This window comes from Pantherophis guttatus, chromosome 1 (assembly GCF_059756535.1).
Source record: "Pantherophis guttatus breed Tessera chromosome 1, ASM5975653v1, whole genome shotgun sequence".
Lineage (NCBI taxonomy): Eukaryota > Metazoa > Chordata > Lepidosauria > Squamata > Colubridae > Pantherophis > Pantherophis guttatus.
In genome coordinates, this window is record NC_142063.1 from 277,629,025 (window position 1) to 277,645,434 (window position 16,410).

The 16,410-nt window shown below is 35.6% G+C and overlaps 1 protein-coding gene across 1 annotated transcript in view; it reads right to left on the minus strand.

Annotated features, from left to right (window-relative positions):
* The window catches only part of LYST (lysosomal trafficking regulator), a 97,321-nt gene that overhangs the window by 51,496 nt on the left and 29,415 nt on the right, over positions 1-16,410 (minus strand). The window contains exons 11-22 of the mRNA XM_034428301.3: positions 15,389-15,498; positions 14,113-14,536; positions 12,954-13,095; positions 12,299-12,472; positions 11,065-11,225; positions 8,512-8,702; positions 7,788-8,033; positions 6,354-6,527; positions 5,569-5,718; positions 4,286-4,423; positions 3,239-3,437; positions 1,299-1,427 (exon numbers count right to left, since the gene is read on the minus strand). Coding sequence (XP_034284192.2) covers positions 1,299-1,427; positions 3,239-3,437; positions 4,286-4,423; positions 5,569-5,718; positions 6,354-6,527; positions 7,788-8,033; positions 8,512-8,702; positions 11,065-11,225; positions 12,299-12,472; positions 12,954-13,095; positions 14,113-14,536; positions 15,389-15,498 — 2,238 coding nt within the window. The remainder of the gene's footprint in view (positions 1-1,298; positions 1,428-3,238; positions 3,438-4,285; positions 4,424-5,568; positions 5,719-6,353; positions 6,528-7,787; positions 8,034-8,511; positions 8,703-11,064; positions 11,226-12,298; positions 12,473-12,953; positions 13,096-14,112; positions 14,537-15,388; positions 15,499-16,410) is intronic.

Genomic DNA, 16,410 nt, shown 5'->3' on the forward strand with positions numbered 1-16,410 from the left:
ACTAAATAGTAATCATGCTCTTCTCTATTTTGTAATTCCTTTGTGAGTCTGTCCATTTCTGCACATTCCATGATTTTATTGATTACTTTTCCTTCAATTGGTATGTCGCTGCTTTTCCATTGTTGTGCAAAAACTATTCGCACTGCTGTCGTTATGTGAATAATTAAGTATTTGATTTCCTTTTCATATTGTCCATTGATTATACCTAATAGAAAGGTTTTTGGCCTCTTCTCTATTCTTTGCTGGGTTATTTCTTCTATTTGTTTTCTGATCATTAGCCAATATTGTTTTCCCATTGGGCAGGTCCACCACATATGATAATACATCCCTTTGTGGAGTTTACATTTCCAGCATGTTGAGGGAGTGTTGGGGAACATTCTTGCCAATCTAGCAGGTGGGAGGTCCCACCTATAAAACATTTTGTATAAATTTTCTTTATAGGGACTCCTGGGGAAACTTTAAACACACTTTGATAGTCTTCTTTGTCAAGAAATATTTCCAAATGGTTCATTCATCACCTTGCTTTCAATTTATTAAAAGCAGAGTGATGAATCCAGCCCTTACAAGGGCAAAATACCACAAGACAATAAAAAACAATGCCCTAATCTAGTTATTTATTAGGAGCTTCATGTCACCATGTTCCCAAGTGAAGCCAGTTCTGACCCTACGTAATTTACGCTCCAATTATGACCCTGTTTCTCTCCTCCTCCCAGGGTGTGTCATCAATCACATTCCCAACGGAGCAATTTCAGGGGTTGTAGAGGTCACTCCCCTCCGGCTGCTGTAGGTAACCCTTAGATACAGCCTTGAGAGAGACAAACGTAGAATGTGCATCTGTCTTTGGCTGCTGTGCCATTTTGCTGGTTTCCCATCCCCCTTGGCCTATGGCAACTCAAGAGCAGGCTAGGGATGCTTTGCGAGTTGACACAATGTACATCTCTGATTTGATGACAAGAGTTCCTATGACTCCTGAAGTCTACTTCCCGTTTTTTCTGCTGCCAGTTTCCACAAAGAGCCTAGATACTATTTTTGACAACAGTAGAGCTATATCCTGTAAAGAGCTAAGATGTACTGTCAACTACAGCCCTTGATAGATGCTTTCTGCTCTATACTTGCTTCATAACATACAGTAAATCAGGAGGGTAAATGTATTGATTTCACCAATACAAACTGGATCAATGTGCATGTCACCTTTCAAATCTGTATTTAGTTTTAACAACTCTAATACAAATAATGTTCCAACAATTAATATATCTGCAGCCTTTTTAGGAATGCATATTATTATTTTGATTACTTACCTTGCTGGGCAGCAGAAAATCTAGCTGGGCTCATCATAGCTAAAACTGGACTGTCAACAGATTTTCCACCACTACTGGAATTTCTCATATACATGATGGATTGAACCTTCTCTTGAAAAATATTGCCATCTAGAAAAAGTACACACAGTGAGTTAACACCTCAAGATGATTTCACTCTTAAAGATAAAATTAAAAACTTAGAAGCTTAGACTATGAACTACACTGTACATCTACTATGATCTTAAGTCAACATTGTTATCCATCAAAGCCCTCCTGAACAAACATTCAATATTTCTTTACTTCTGTTGACACTAATCCTAAAAAGGAACAAAACATATGTGTCCTTTGCTCTAAGAGATGGGAAGAAGCCAGAAATGTGCAAGGCAACCATATGCATATTTGCTCAGAAGTACGAGTTCAGCGATGCATATTAGCTATGGAAAGAATTGCATCACAATATCTGTTTGCATAGTAAAGAGCTTTAATTTTCAAAATTGAATTTTCAAAATTCAAAAGATGAACGCTACAAATAAACTACTGGTCTCACTGAGCTTTTTAATAAATATGTTTAGCTATTTAAGGCTGTAAAAAAGAGGAGCTATGTGCAGTGGTTCGTTATTTTTCCACTTGAAATTAAAGGTAAAACACTGAGGATAGAAAAAGACACCCATTGGCATTTTACTATTTATTTCAAGAGCAAAAACAAGTTGCCACCTGCAATATATAATATAAATGTACATGGGGGCTATGATGTTTCTGTTTAATCAGAAAGCTTTGCAAATTCCTTCTATACACTGAAGACCTAACAAGACTCTTTTGAGTTAATGGTTAAGTAAACGTTTTTGAGAAGATGAAAATGAGCAACTTTCTAGCAGAATTTCACATGAACATAAGTGCTCTCACACAATAATCTATCAAAAAGCTTTATGGTCATATTAAGGCTACAAGAAGGTCATTCTTTATAGAAAATTGCAGCTCATATCAGCTAGGTGTGACATTAACACAAACTTTTACTGAAAAGATTCTTGGTGATAAAATGTCATGTCACAGCTACTCTTCACATTTACACTGCAATGTTGCATTTTCACTAAATCACTCCTTTTAGCTTTTTCAAATTAAGTACCTTTTTTCCTAATACAATGAATTCAATATTGTAAGATAGAGACCACTAACATTTAACATAACAGAACTAATTATAGATACAATGAAGTTTGGGAGGAATAAATCAAATCAGAGGTTATAGAATGACTGAGATGGGGGAGTGGAATAAAATATTATTGGTAATAGTTCTACTACTTAGAATGGGAACGTACTAGTGTCTTCCTCAATGGAACGGCATGCTTTTATACAATAGATTCTCGCAGACCTTTCTATTTCAAAAATGCCTTGCAGCAGTGGTGACATGTAAAATTTGTTACTACCGGTTCTGTGGGCATGGCTTGCTGGGGGGGTAATGTGACCGGGTGGGCATAGCCAACTTTTTTTTTTCTTTTTTTACTTTTAAAAGCATTTTTTTTCTACAACCTCTTCGGTAGAAAAAATGCTTTTAAAAGGCTCTGACAATCCCAGCTGAGCCACGCGATCATCAGAGGCTTTTTTTTTTACTTTTAAAAGCATTTTTTCGGCCGAAGAGGTTGCAGAAAAAATGCTTTTAAAAGTAAAAAAAAACAGCCTCTGATGATTGTGCGGCTCAGCTGGGCATTGGCGGGGGGGGCGCAGGGATTTTTGCTACTGGTTCTCCGAACCACCCGCCACCATCACTACTGGTTCGGCCGATCCGGTCCAAACCAGGAGCATTTCATCCCTGCCTTGCAGGGCTAGAAGACTTGACAGATCAGATCTTGTAAAGGAAGGAGGGCAAAAGTTATGTTGGGTGTCTAAAAGCCTCTACTGCAAAATTGTCATTTCCTGACTCATATCAAATGTAATATTTCATCTACCTATATGCAAGGAAAAATAGAAATCTCTGGGATTGTGACAAACATATGTATTAGTAGCAGGGTGAACTGCTACAAGGAAATTGAAGATCAGGGTCAGCAGTTCCAGATCTGGTGGAGATCCAAGCACTTCTTCAATTATTTTCACAAATGAAGTAGAAACTTCTGAAGGAATAGATGTGAAATGTTCTTCTTTGTGCTCCTGAGAAAGAGAGAAATATAGGGACAAAACTGAAAATAGTTTCCTACAAAATTAGTATTGCATTTTATAGTTTATCCAAGGGTAAACTCAGAGTAAAATATTGTAGCTGATGACAGTGTTTTCCTTAACTTTATGTTTTACTCATATTCCTTGAAAATATGTAGGTAGAGAACAAGAGAGATTACATCATGCCCAGCTATTGTTACAATACATTTTTCCTTGAAAAGGATGCAAAACTTTAAAGTTTTCTCTCTAGTATATTGGATTAGATCCTTATGTCAATTAAAAATCCAGATATATAAGGTAATTTATAAGTAATTTGATAGTAATCCCAATTCTCAACAATTATGGTCAATATTACCTGCACAAGTGTAGCAATAAACTCTATCTAAATCTTTTCTTTTCTTTTTCCCTGTTCCAAAGAATTGGATATAAATGTCAACTAGTATTAGTGGGCTCTTTTGAGGCTGATTCCAAGATCTGAGGGACCAAAGGACTTGCAAAACTAACAGCCTTTCATGATTCTTGCCCTCCATCCTCATGAAGATGTGCCAGTGGCAAAGCAACAGCATACAAGGTATTTGCCACATAGACTAGCAGTAATAAAGTGAGTTGGAAAATAAGGATATATTTCAATAGTCAACAACTTCTGCTTATAATGGCATTCTAGCTACTTGTCATTTGTAATATAGTTATGAAAAGGACAGAAAGAGATTTGGGGGTAAAAAATAGAAAAGCATTATCAAAAGCTGGGAGAGAGAGGGAGAGAGAGAGGGAGGGAGAGGAAGAGAGAGAGAGAGAAATTTCAGAGTTTATAAATTATATTCAAATTAAAAATGGCACGGTACCTGCAGAACTTGACATGTCCTCAAGAAATGATGCACAACTCGAGCTTTAAGAAGTTGTTTAATGTTAAATTGCTGTTGCCAGTGATTATCTTGGATAAGTGTTTCTAAAGCTGATAACAGTGTTTTCCACACACCTTGCTAAACAAAGCAAAAGAGCAATAATATAAGCAGACAGACAAATCAATTAAGTTAAAAGCAAGTTACCATAAAAACTGTATTGAAAATGGAGATTTCACTTTGTTGCAAAAAAAAAACCCTATATACAACTGTATGCAATTTTATGATCATGGAACTGCTTTTCATAATTTGATGTGCTGGAATTAGGACAATATTTAGAAATATCCTTATTGCCATTTGGCAACAATTTTTGGAGAGGCTGCATACAAGGCCTCAAGGGATGCCTGCATTCTACACACAAAGAACTTTTTCTCTTTGTCATTTGTCTACTATTAATGAAGAAACAGATAATGCATTTCTCCCATCTCCTGACAAATGCACAATTTACTATTGCAACATTTATAAAAGGATGAAAAACCTCAGCCAATTATGTCTATAGATATTCTCAATCATCCATGTCATAATTGTCCCATATGTGCTTTTCCAAAAGGCAACTGGACTCTCTTGGGTTTTTTTTCCTTTGAAAACGTTTTGCTTCTCATCCTTCAGTTCTTCATGGACTCTTCATGGACTTTGAAATGTTTTTCAAAAAAAAAAAAAACAAGAAAGTCCAGTTGCCTTTTGGAAAAGCACCTTTGGCTCAGCCAATTACTTCTGGTTTTTTGATGTTTAAGCTGTGGACTCCCAATATGCTTATCTGCCCTGCAAAACTGAATTTGGTTCCTAGCAGGTTAAGGGTGTAAATGGGGCCTGATACATGGGTTGTTTCAGGAAGCCAAACCCTTGAAGTACTGGGGTATCAAGTGATGGATACCTTTACAAAAAGCTTTTCCATTCCATTACAAAATTGCATCCTGTGACTCTAAAGGCAGATGGCACTGAAATAGCTAACGTAGCCAAGGAGTAGCAGAGGGAAACAAATACACCATAGAAGTGTTTTCTCAACTGGAATTTATGTCTACTTCTGTATAAATTAAGTTTCCATGGGCAATTATAGTTTTAAGAGATTGATTAAATATTGGCAACAAGAGGAATAACCAACAGAAAGTCATCTTTCTTTCTAAAAATTATTTTCTGTGGACAGAGTAAAGAGATATTTTATCTTAGGCACAGTAATATTTTACCATTAGTTACAAAGCAGTTGTTTTCTGATTAGTGCAACCTACCTGGGCTTTAGACCATATCTTCCAATCAAACAGTAGCTCTTCCAACAATTTTACATCCTGGATTATTGCTCTGGATTCCACATCAAGCATGAATTGTCCATTGTCATCTTGATGAATCATTTTCTCATTACAGCATCCTTCGAGAAGAGTCTTTCAAAGTATAAAAACATTTTAAATTGAAAACATTTTAAAAACACCTTTCAAAATTTGTGCATACCCTATACTGCATCGCTAGCACTCGAGATATTTCTTTTCAAAGAATACAAGCTCAAAACACAAATTATAGTAATTGTTGGCTATTGAACTTATATTATAGTTTTAGCTCTAAACCTAATATGATGTTTGTCTGGCTGAATAATTTATTTTAGTGATAAAACAGATTGATATAATATACTATAAGTTTAATATAATATATTATATGTCTTTGCTGATACAAATCCCAAGAGTTCAAAAGTCAAGAGTTTTGAAGAGTTCAAAAATCAAAAAACATAGTTTATGAAAACTGTATTATTATTACTGGTTTAACTAGCTGACTCTATCTCCCCCTCCCCCGCGCTTCCTGCTCCTCCTCTGCCCGTCTTTTTAATTTCATATTATTGTACTTCTGCTCTTTTTTAATTGTTTTGTTCCCTTGCTATTGTTATGTTTACATTTTTTTATCATTTTATTGTTTTAAGATGCCCAGAATAGCCCCAAAGCAAGATGGCCAACAAATAAATTTAACAAATAAATAAATAAACTATCTTGCTAACTGGAAAAGGGAATGTTTCAGTATCAATTCTTACCTGCAAAATGTGAAATCCAACAATACACTTTGACTTTATCAACACCTGATGAATCATTGAATAACCATTGCAGTTTTCTAACTCGTGTATTCTCTGCTGATTGTGTTTTGTTAAAACAAGGATAATTTTCAGAGCTAAAGCTTGTGTTTCTTCACAAGTGCTGATCTCTACAACCTAAAAATAAACCAGTGTGTCATTGAAGAAAAGAAGTGTTTTTGAGAAACTGCGATTTGCCGTACCAGTTGCAGCTAATTTTATTGACTAAAAATTTATGCTAGATCTTTTATTTGCAAACATTCATTTTGTCAAAAGAAGTGATGCATGAATAACTTCATCAGATGGATTGTTTTGTAATGAAACCTGCACAATGCACTCTTGAAATGGGGCATTTAACATAAGAAATAATACTTAAATAGCCATCATTTACAGAGCTGTTCAGAGAATTCTGAGAGCTTCAAATAAATTACAAAGACTTTAAAACAGGTACTCCAGGGGTGAAATGCTCCCGGTTCGGACAGGATCACCCGATGGTGGTTCAGAGAACCGGTAGCAAAAATCCCTTGCCTGATCGGCAATCAGGCAACTCAGCTGGGATCATCAGAGCCATTTAAAAGAAAAAAAGTTTTTTTCTTTTAAATGCCTCTGACGATCCAAGCTGGGTTGCCTGATCGGCAGAGGGTTTTAAAAAGCTGGGATCATCAGAGCCTTTTGAAAGCATTTTTTACAACCTCTTCGCTGAAGAGGTTGTAGAAAAAATGGTTTTAAAAGTAAAAAAAAAAATTGGCCACGCCCACCGTCACATTACCCCCCACACACACCAAGCCACGCCCACAGAACCGGTAGTAACAAATTTTAGATTTCACCACTGAGGTACTCCTATTAACAACTTTATTATGGTTACTGACTAACATGTCTAGGAACAGAGAGACCCAATTTCAAGTCCACTCTCAGTGCTGCAAACTCGGTGGGTTATTTTGGGTTGTCTCAGTCTCGTAGCCCAAGTCTAATGTTCTAAGGGGGTAAAAAAAGGAGGAAGTACTATGTGTACCATTGCAATGCTTACAAGAAAGGTGGGATAAAAATCTAACATGTACATAATACTGCTTTATTTTTTAAAGGGTTGCTTGGTGTTTTTTTGTTTAAATTAATGCTCTGACAAATTAGTCATTCCTCTTCCATACTTATTACAGTGATGTCACACCCATTATGATAGATCACAGCAGGATAAATACACAAAAGTGGAACCCACAATGTGAAGATTCAACGTCACTTTTACCTTACGGCAAAAGAGCAATGTTAAGCATAATTTCTGGAAGTCACTCTTCTTATGGAATACTCTTTTTATACTGATTCCCATACCCTAGTTACAACAATAATAGCAAAAACCCTGAAAGCCTACCATAAATATACTATACAATGTTTTTAACATCTTACTCTGGCAAAAAGGAAGACAAATGACCCAATTCCACCAATCTCATGAAGAATGCCTTGGAGACCTTTGTATTTGGCAGGCTGCAGCATTTTCAGATAATGAGGATCTGATAAATTGCTTTGTACTTCTTTTGAACTGAAAGGTCGTTGAGAAGGAATGGTTTTCGCTTGACCTTTAAGTCTGATTACTGGCTCATAGATTGTGTAGTAACCAGGGCAGCAAGTGGTGTATACTGTAGCAAGGTTTTCCTGAAATATAATAGACAACATTTAAGAAGGAGAGAACCTGTGGGAGATTAATAGGATTAAGTTGTCAGAAAAATGCATGCAATATTTCATTTTACCACCCTTTTTCATTTACACAGGTTTTTGGTTCTTCAGATCTGGGACCAGAGTAGGTAATGTCCAAGATGGGAAATCAGGACTTCTTCTGAAATATAGACCTTCTCACAACCAGATTGCTTGATGACAGTTAAGAGATTTAAGGAGTTCTTTTTTCTCTACGCTATCTAAAATTTCATTCTGACACATATTCTAAATTGAGGTATTTAGATGTCTGAAATCAAGTAAAATAAACTAATCCAAAACAGTAATAAAGTGTATTTGCTGTTTCATAAATACATATTCCATTTGATTCAACTTCATTTCTCATGATGGATCTTTTGTGGTGGTACCTTAACCTAAATTGCCGTAAGAAAGATAACAAGTACCAGGATTACAAACTTACAATTAAAGGCCCAGTGTCTACTTCTTTTTTTGTCAACAGAAGTTCTTTGATTTGTTCACACTGTAGAATCTCTTTATCTATATATTTGGAGTAATTAGGTATTGACTTGCCATATTTACATGGCATTACAGACGTGAAATCTGGCCCACAAGCATACAGATAAAATGCCTCTTCAGGACCCACTGTTGCACCTACAGAAAGACAAACACATCACACATTGTGTTTTAATACATGTTGCTTCATATACATAAATTATATTTATATTAATGTGGAATTAATACTACTGAAAATTTAACTGAGTTACTGAGTTAATTCAGCATAAAAGATTATATAAACTTCCTACATAGGCAATATAATTCAATATAAGATGAATTTAGGCAATATAATTCAATATAAGATGAATTTAAGAAAGTAAAGTGGCTTAGCCACAGCACACTCCCAAGGCATGCAGTGTTCAAAATAAGTGTATTCGTAAGACATACAGGGGTTGAAATCCATCTGTTACAGGCTAATAATTACGTTGCTTCTTATATTATTCCAGCTGAATAAATATAATGCATAATGTAATATGAACACGAGCCTGAATTATAATTGAAGTTTTTTATCAACGATGTAAAAGTACAAGTTCAAGCTTCATTGAAGAAAGATAATGAGGAATTAAACACTGAGTAGAAGCAGCTCTCAAATGCTTGCAAAACTCCCTATAGTAAAATTATAAGAACAAAAACATTACATTTACTCTCTAATGCCATGGTGACCCTGGGAGAAATTCATGACCTCCCCCTGAAGCTTTCCCTGATGATTTTCTTTGGTATCACTGTTTGTCTGCCATTTTCTTAAGAAAACTCATATCTTGCTGCTTTTCTATTTCTAGGATGAATAAAAGCTTTTGAGGTGGTTCATTAAAATATATAAGTTTTTTTTAAAAAAACCTAAATGAACTGCAGCTAATTCTTTACAGATATATGCAGGAGCATAATATGTTAAGCACTCATGAGGCTAAATGCTGAAAAGTTTTAATAAAGTAATAGAAAATCTTCACAGAACAGGAAGGATGACTCCCATTTAAAAAATGTCATAGCCTAAGCAAATTATGTAGTTATCTTGCATGCTGTAATAAATCTTATACCTGACACTGGGGCCTGGAGGAGAGCTGATCTTAGTACTTTTTCAGGTTGAGAAGCAGTTCTTCAAATATTTTCTTACAAGCAGAGTTCTGCCTTGTACCTTTTGGGAAATTTCCAAGAGCTTTTCAAAGGGCTATATTACAATGCTAAATTTCCTTTCTCTAGAAATAAAGTGTAGTTGCTGACATAACCAGTGCTGGATAAAACATTTCAGATGACCTGAATATCCGAAAGTGTTTTCTTACACTGAAAACCTGAGTCTCAATATGGGGTGTTATTCTGTCTTGCAAAGATGCTTTTATATTTTTCTTATACATATTTCTACCCACTTTGACTTAACTTAAACTTTCATTGGTTGATTCCCATTCATTGCAACACCTATCTTAAGTATTAATTCCAAACAGCTCCCCTGGATTGTAAGAAAGTGTTACGCTGACTGTGTATGGATGATACCATCGTTCAGATCCTCGAAAGACTTCTCCCAGCAATATCAGGTAGATATTCACAAGTATTGGGAACTCCACAGTCCTATACTGCTGCTTAAATGCTGCTTAGTACCACTTTCTACAACTATTGCTCCAGGAAAATCAGAACATGAAAACACTGTATGCCTACAGTTTCTTCCCATCAAGTGGTGCAGAACATTTCCATGGGTGATATATTTAAAGATGTCTAAGGAAAGGGAATAGGATTGAGAAGCTTGAACATTCTTGGACAAGGGATGAGAAGTCAAAACATTCAAGGGAGCCCTGTTTTCTTGCCAAAGAAAACAGAGTTCTAAATGAATAGCTATAAATTTATTTCCTTAACATTTGCTGCTATAAAAGGCTATTCTACTTTTTTTTTAAACCATGGCTAAAATTAACTGGTCTGCATTTATAACTTCTTGTATCTTTATTATGACTATTTGATAAATCAAGTTCTTAAGATTTCTAGGACATCTAATAGTAACAGAATCACAGAACAGAATAACAGAGTTGGAAGGGACCGTGGAGGTCTTCTAGACCAACCCTCTGCTCAGACAGGAAACCCTATACCAGGGGTAGGCAAATGTGGCCCTTTTACAACCTGTGGACTTCAATTCCCAGAATTCCTGAGACAGCTTGGCTGTCTCAGGAATTCTGGGAATTGAAGTCCACAGGTTGTAAAAGGGCCACATTTGCCCACCCCTGCCGTATACCATTGCAGATAAACTATTGTCCAATCTCTTCTTAAAAACTTCCGATGGTGGAGCCCTAATCATCTTTGTTGCTCTTCTCTGTATTCTTTCTTTCTTTTAATGGCTTGCCTGACTTTATACAATCTAAATTTATAATAAAGCAAGATATAAGTACTTGTAAATAAGCCTTAAAACCAATTCCAATATAAGGCAGAAATTCAGGACAAGATAAGAAGCAGTTTATAAAGAGCAAAAATTATAACATACCATTGAAGAGAAGCAAATTTCCAAGGCTCCACCTCCCAGTCAATTGCAAAAAATCATCTTGGGATGATGTATAATGGCCTGTCATGCAGAAGGTCTTATTAGAGTCGGATGACAAACTCATTTTTCTTGGAAGTGTATAATCTAAACAAATGTCAGGTTTTCTAAAAGCAATAAAGAGATAAATAAATAAATAAATAAATGTAGCTTTTAACATGTCCTAAACATTTTTACTGAGGAAAAAAGGTAGTAAGAGCTTTATGTTATTTGTTCTCTATCATGTGACATTATGTCCAATTTCTTTTTTTCTTTCCTTTTTTGGTTTTGTTCCAATACACACAAAGGGAATAAACATGTGTATAGCAAAACATGTGTTACTGCAGTACTTTTCTGTGAGAAATACTTCATTTTCTGAAAAAATTTCAGGGGTGCAACATTTACGGCCATGACTGTATACTGAAGACCTGTAAAATTATAAACCATTTAAAAAGTTGTCCATGGAGATCCTCAATCATCCAGGTCATGGTTGTCCCAAAGGTGCTTTTCCCAAAAGGCCACTAGACTTTCTTGGTGTTTCTTTGAAAACATTTTGCTTCTCATCCATGAAGCTTCTTCAGTTCTTTTCTTTTCTTTTTTAATTTGATTTATATGCCGCCCTTCTCCGGAGACTCAGGACGGCTTACAGTGCGTTAAGCAATAGCCTAATAGTTCTTCAAAGCTTTTTGAATGACAAGCAAAACCTTTTCAAAGAAAATGTTATTTTTTAAATCAGATCTTAAAAGAATAGACAAGGCTTACCATGACCTCTTTAGTTATATGTATACAGGTAGTCCTTGACTTACAATAGTTCATTTAGTGACAGTTCTAAGATACAACTTCACTGGAAAAAGTGACTTATGACCATTTTTCACACTTACGACCATTGAAGCACCCCCATAGTTACATGATTTACATTGCTTGGCAATTGGTTCATACTTATGATAGTTGCAGTGTCCCGGAGTCATGTGATCTCCTTTTGTGACCTTCTGACAAGCAAAGTCAATGGGGAAGCCAGATTCGCTTAATAACCGTGTTACTAATTTAAGAACTACAGTGATTCACTTAACAAATGTGGCAAAAAGTCATGGGGCAAAACTGACTTCACAAATTTTTCACTTAGCAACATAAATTTTGGGCTCAATTGTAGTCGTAAAGTGAGGACTACCTGTATATTATTTATAATCTTGGAAAAGCATACCTCTGACCACAAATCCATAAAGAGAGAGTTCCATGGATATTTTTCTTGTTTTCTGGTTGTTCAGTGTAGGTTAGGGCCAAATGCTGCCATTTGCCTACAAGGAAGGTATTCTCTGGTGTTTCAGCTTGTGCTAATAATCCAGCTTTCATTTCATCATTTGGATCCATACACATACTATGAAAATAAAAAAGAGGAAAATCACTAAAAAGTTATCAAAATATCTTTCAAAATATATATTACCCCTTTCCCAGTACTACTTTGCTTATGTTATTCTATCATGTGCTTTATTGATCCAAGGCGTAACACAGGAATCTGATATACACTTTTAACAATGGACCAACTTATTTTTCTAGAAGCTGCAACTCTATTGTATATGCCACTTTATTAATGTTATAAAGCACTATTTTCATCCAACTGGTTTCTAGGGTTAGTAAAACACAAATGCAACCAGTTAAATTGATTAAGCAGAAATATCATTTTACCCATTGTGCTTGACTCATTGTTTGAACTCGATGCAATATGATAAAATCAGGGTATATAAAAGTACAGAACATGGCATCGTATCATTGGATGTTATAGCAAATCCCTGATGATAAATGGCATAAATAAACTGTTCAAATGCATGTTTTTCATCTCTAAAATAAGATAATGGTACCGAAATGTGAAAGCTCCTGAGTTCACATTAGCCCAGACTTGTATCATCAATGCTTTGGAGCCCAGTGAAAATATATGAAGGTTGCCATCTTCAAGAAGTTTGTCTCCCAAATTGAGGTAATCAAGTCCAGGTTTGCTTTCTTCTGTAACACATAACAATTATAAAACCAGCATATCATTAATCAGAATATTATTCCAGAAAAGAGAAGAATCTGGAACTTTGGTTTATTTTGAAATTTAACATATAGACATGCAGAAGTATTATGCACAGGAGCATTTCATTTCGTATTTCTCATAATTTGGAAAAAATTAAGCCAAGTTTAGAACAGCTGTATAAGTAACAAAGTAACAATTGTATAAATAACAAAGAATGAAATTGTTGCAGTGGGTTTTTTTTTTACTAAGGATTAAAAACAATATTAACATAAATATTAATATAGGAGCCAATTAAAAGAAAAATGAGAATGCCTCCAAAGCAAGGTGATTATGCTTCTACATCCTCATCCAAACTGATTTAGAAAGAGTACATAAAATTAAAATTGTGAAAAGTATTAAAGACCATGCAGATCAAACTGCAGTCATATATGAAGTATTAACTTAAAGCTACGATTAACAGGTTTCAAGCAAAAATGCAATGTTTTGTTTTCTGTACCAATAATTTAAATCTTTATAGCACTAAGTACAAATATATCAAAAAAACTGATAAAAAAGACGAACCATGCCAAAATTAGCTTCCTCAAAGCTAATAATATTAAGTAACAGAACTTAATCTCAGCCCTCATCAAAATTAATAAGCAATATATAAAATTAAGCAAAAGTCTGTTATTTTGTGGGACCCAGAAAATGTGCCCTTTTGTATGGTACCTGCCCTATGAAATACCTTATCACCTGAGAATGGATTGATACCATGCCTGTTGGCCTTCCAGAAGGTGCTTAAGATCTGACTGTCTGCCCAAGGATGAGATCAGGAAGTATGGAAGGTGTAGATACTTGTCACTGTTTTGAATTTTTTCATATTTGGTGCTGTTTCTTTTTCTTTTAGTACATGTTGTGTTTTTTGCAGTTTATAATCGTTTTAATGTTTAATTCTCTTCAACACTCAGAGGAACAGTCATATAGATATTTTTAATAATTTCCACAGCTTTACATGTGTGACTTACCTGCTTCATCAAAACTGCTTTCATGTGATATTAGTGACTTGCTCCTTCTTTTCATTTTTTTGCCTTTCTCCAAGGAACTGCTTCCTCTGAGAATACATTCAGCACTAAACCACAACGAGATACTGAATCCTTCAGACATATGTGGCCAGCAGTTTTGTCCCACCAGAGGTAAATGGATTGGAGCCACATGCCATGGAGAGAGAAGATGGTGTGGCAAACTCTCACCCTCTGGTTCTTTCTTTGACTGGACTAATTTTGCTCGCCTTAGTAATGCTACAGTTTTGCTGCCGAATGTAGGGGCTGATTTTTGGCAAGGGCTGCTTCCTAAACTTGGAATTTGGCGCAAAGGAAATACGATATGCTGTAAAGGCCTCATCCTGGTATTTGCCTCCAAAATCTTTAGGATTCCTTTAAGGAGAATACCCTAAAAGAAATGAACAAAATAATTAACAAATGGTCATTATACCACATATTTGGCTCCCTAACGCAACACTTATAAGTGTCAATGTGTCTGCTGAATAAAGCAGGATAAACAGAGGATATCCTGGAAATCTAGAAAGTATAGTAAGAAGTGAGCCAGTTTGCTGTCCAATGAATGGATGTTTGGGATTTACCCATGTGCTATCTTCCCATCATTGCTATCTACCCATCTTATCACCACCAAAAACCCCTCCATCAATGCACAAACATAAGATTAGGGCATGATCTTATATCTGAAATTTATATTGTTGAAACTATTTTTAACCAGAAGTGTTATTTCCCCCTATGATGAAAGAAACAAACATAAACTATAATAATAATCTTTAAAAAGCACTATTTTCAAGCCATCAAATTACCTTCCCTGGCTACTTTTCCCTAAATTTCTAACAAAAAAAAATTACTCAAATCTATACAAACATATTTCAGTTACAGCAGCGGTTTCCAACCTTTCTCGCTTGGCAAACTGATGGTGGGGGGAGAGAGGGTATGGTTTGTGCGAGTGGCAGGTGTGATGTGCAGCTCCATTTGTGCAAGTGGCAAGCACATGTACAAATGGAGCTGTGCACGCAAGCATGCTGCTTGCACAAGTAGAGCTGCGCACACATGTACTTGCCTGCCGCTGCGCGGTTTGGTTCCGAATGGGCAGCGGCCTGGCACCAGGCCATGGCCCAGCGGTTAGGGACTCCCGAATTAAAGGATAAAATGTTAATTTGACAATCTTAGTAATAAAACACAAATATTAAATCAATAATTAACTTCAATTCAAAATACTTCTCTTTTACTGTTATAATCTTACTGTAGCAGGTGTTTTTTCTAAAAAGATCCTTAGAAGAAGTGTGAGCTCTTCTGAAGATGTGCTTGAGCTCATCAGAGAAACCAGCAGATCCACTAATATTTTCTGACATTCTGAAAAGCAGAATCATGGTTTTAAAATTATTCCCTATTAAACTCTGTTAAATCTGTTAAAAATAGGATGCAATCCAACGAATTTAATCTAATAAACCACTCAGTATGGCTTCTAGGCTTCTTTTCTTATTTGTCCCAGAAGCAATCTCTACATTGCTGGATTTTTTTTTCTTACATCAGAGGAAATAACTGAAAACAACTACATAGACTTGTGATTAGGAAGAAGTATCTTGCTTCATATCCATCTGCTCTTTGTTCACTGCTACAATTTCTGGTGTGTAATCAAGAGCACAAAGACTTGCTGCTCTAGAACAGGGGTGGGCAAATGTGGCCCTTTTACAACCTGTGGACTTCAACTCCCAGAATTCCTGAGACAGCCAAGCCAACCGTCTCAGGAATTCTGAGAGTTGAAGTCCACAGGTTGTAAAAGGGGCACATTTGCCCACCCCTGCTCTAGAAGATATTTTTCCCCCACTTAATAACAATGTACAAATGTAAATAAATATGGTGTCATAGTGATGACAATATGCACAAGAAAGGGCAAGTGTATTTTAAACCCTTTGGGTTACATTAGGAATAACAAAGGCAAAGCAACTTCCAATAGCTACAAATAATACTATATATTATATTCAGCATCTTTTGCTTGTGGGAACTCTATAACTGATATTAGTTTTCACCTCAAATGTGATATAGATTGAGATATAGATTCCCCCCTGAGGGAGATACTAGACCCTCTATCTTAAACAACATTGTGAGGAAAGCCAGACTGCTTTCATACCTATACTCTACCCAAACCTATGGTAAAATAAGTAGAACTGAAGCAAAATCAAAACTTTACAGAGAATAAGTAAAATAATCTATACAAAATGTAATTTCCCAGTCAAGACAGGCAACTGAAGCCACATGATTATA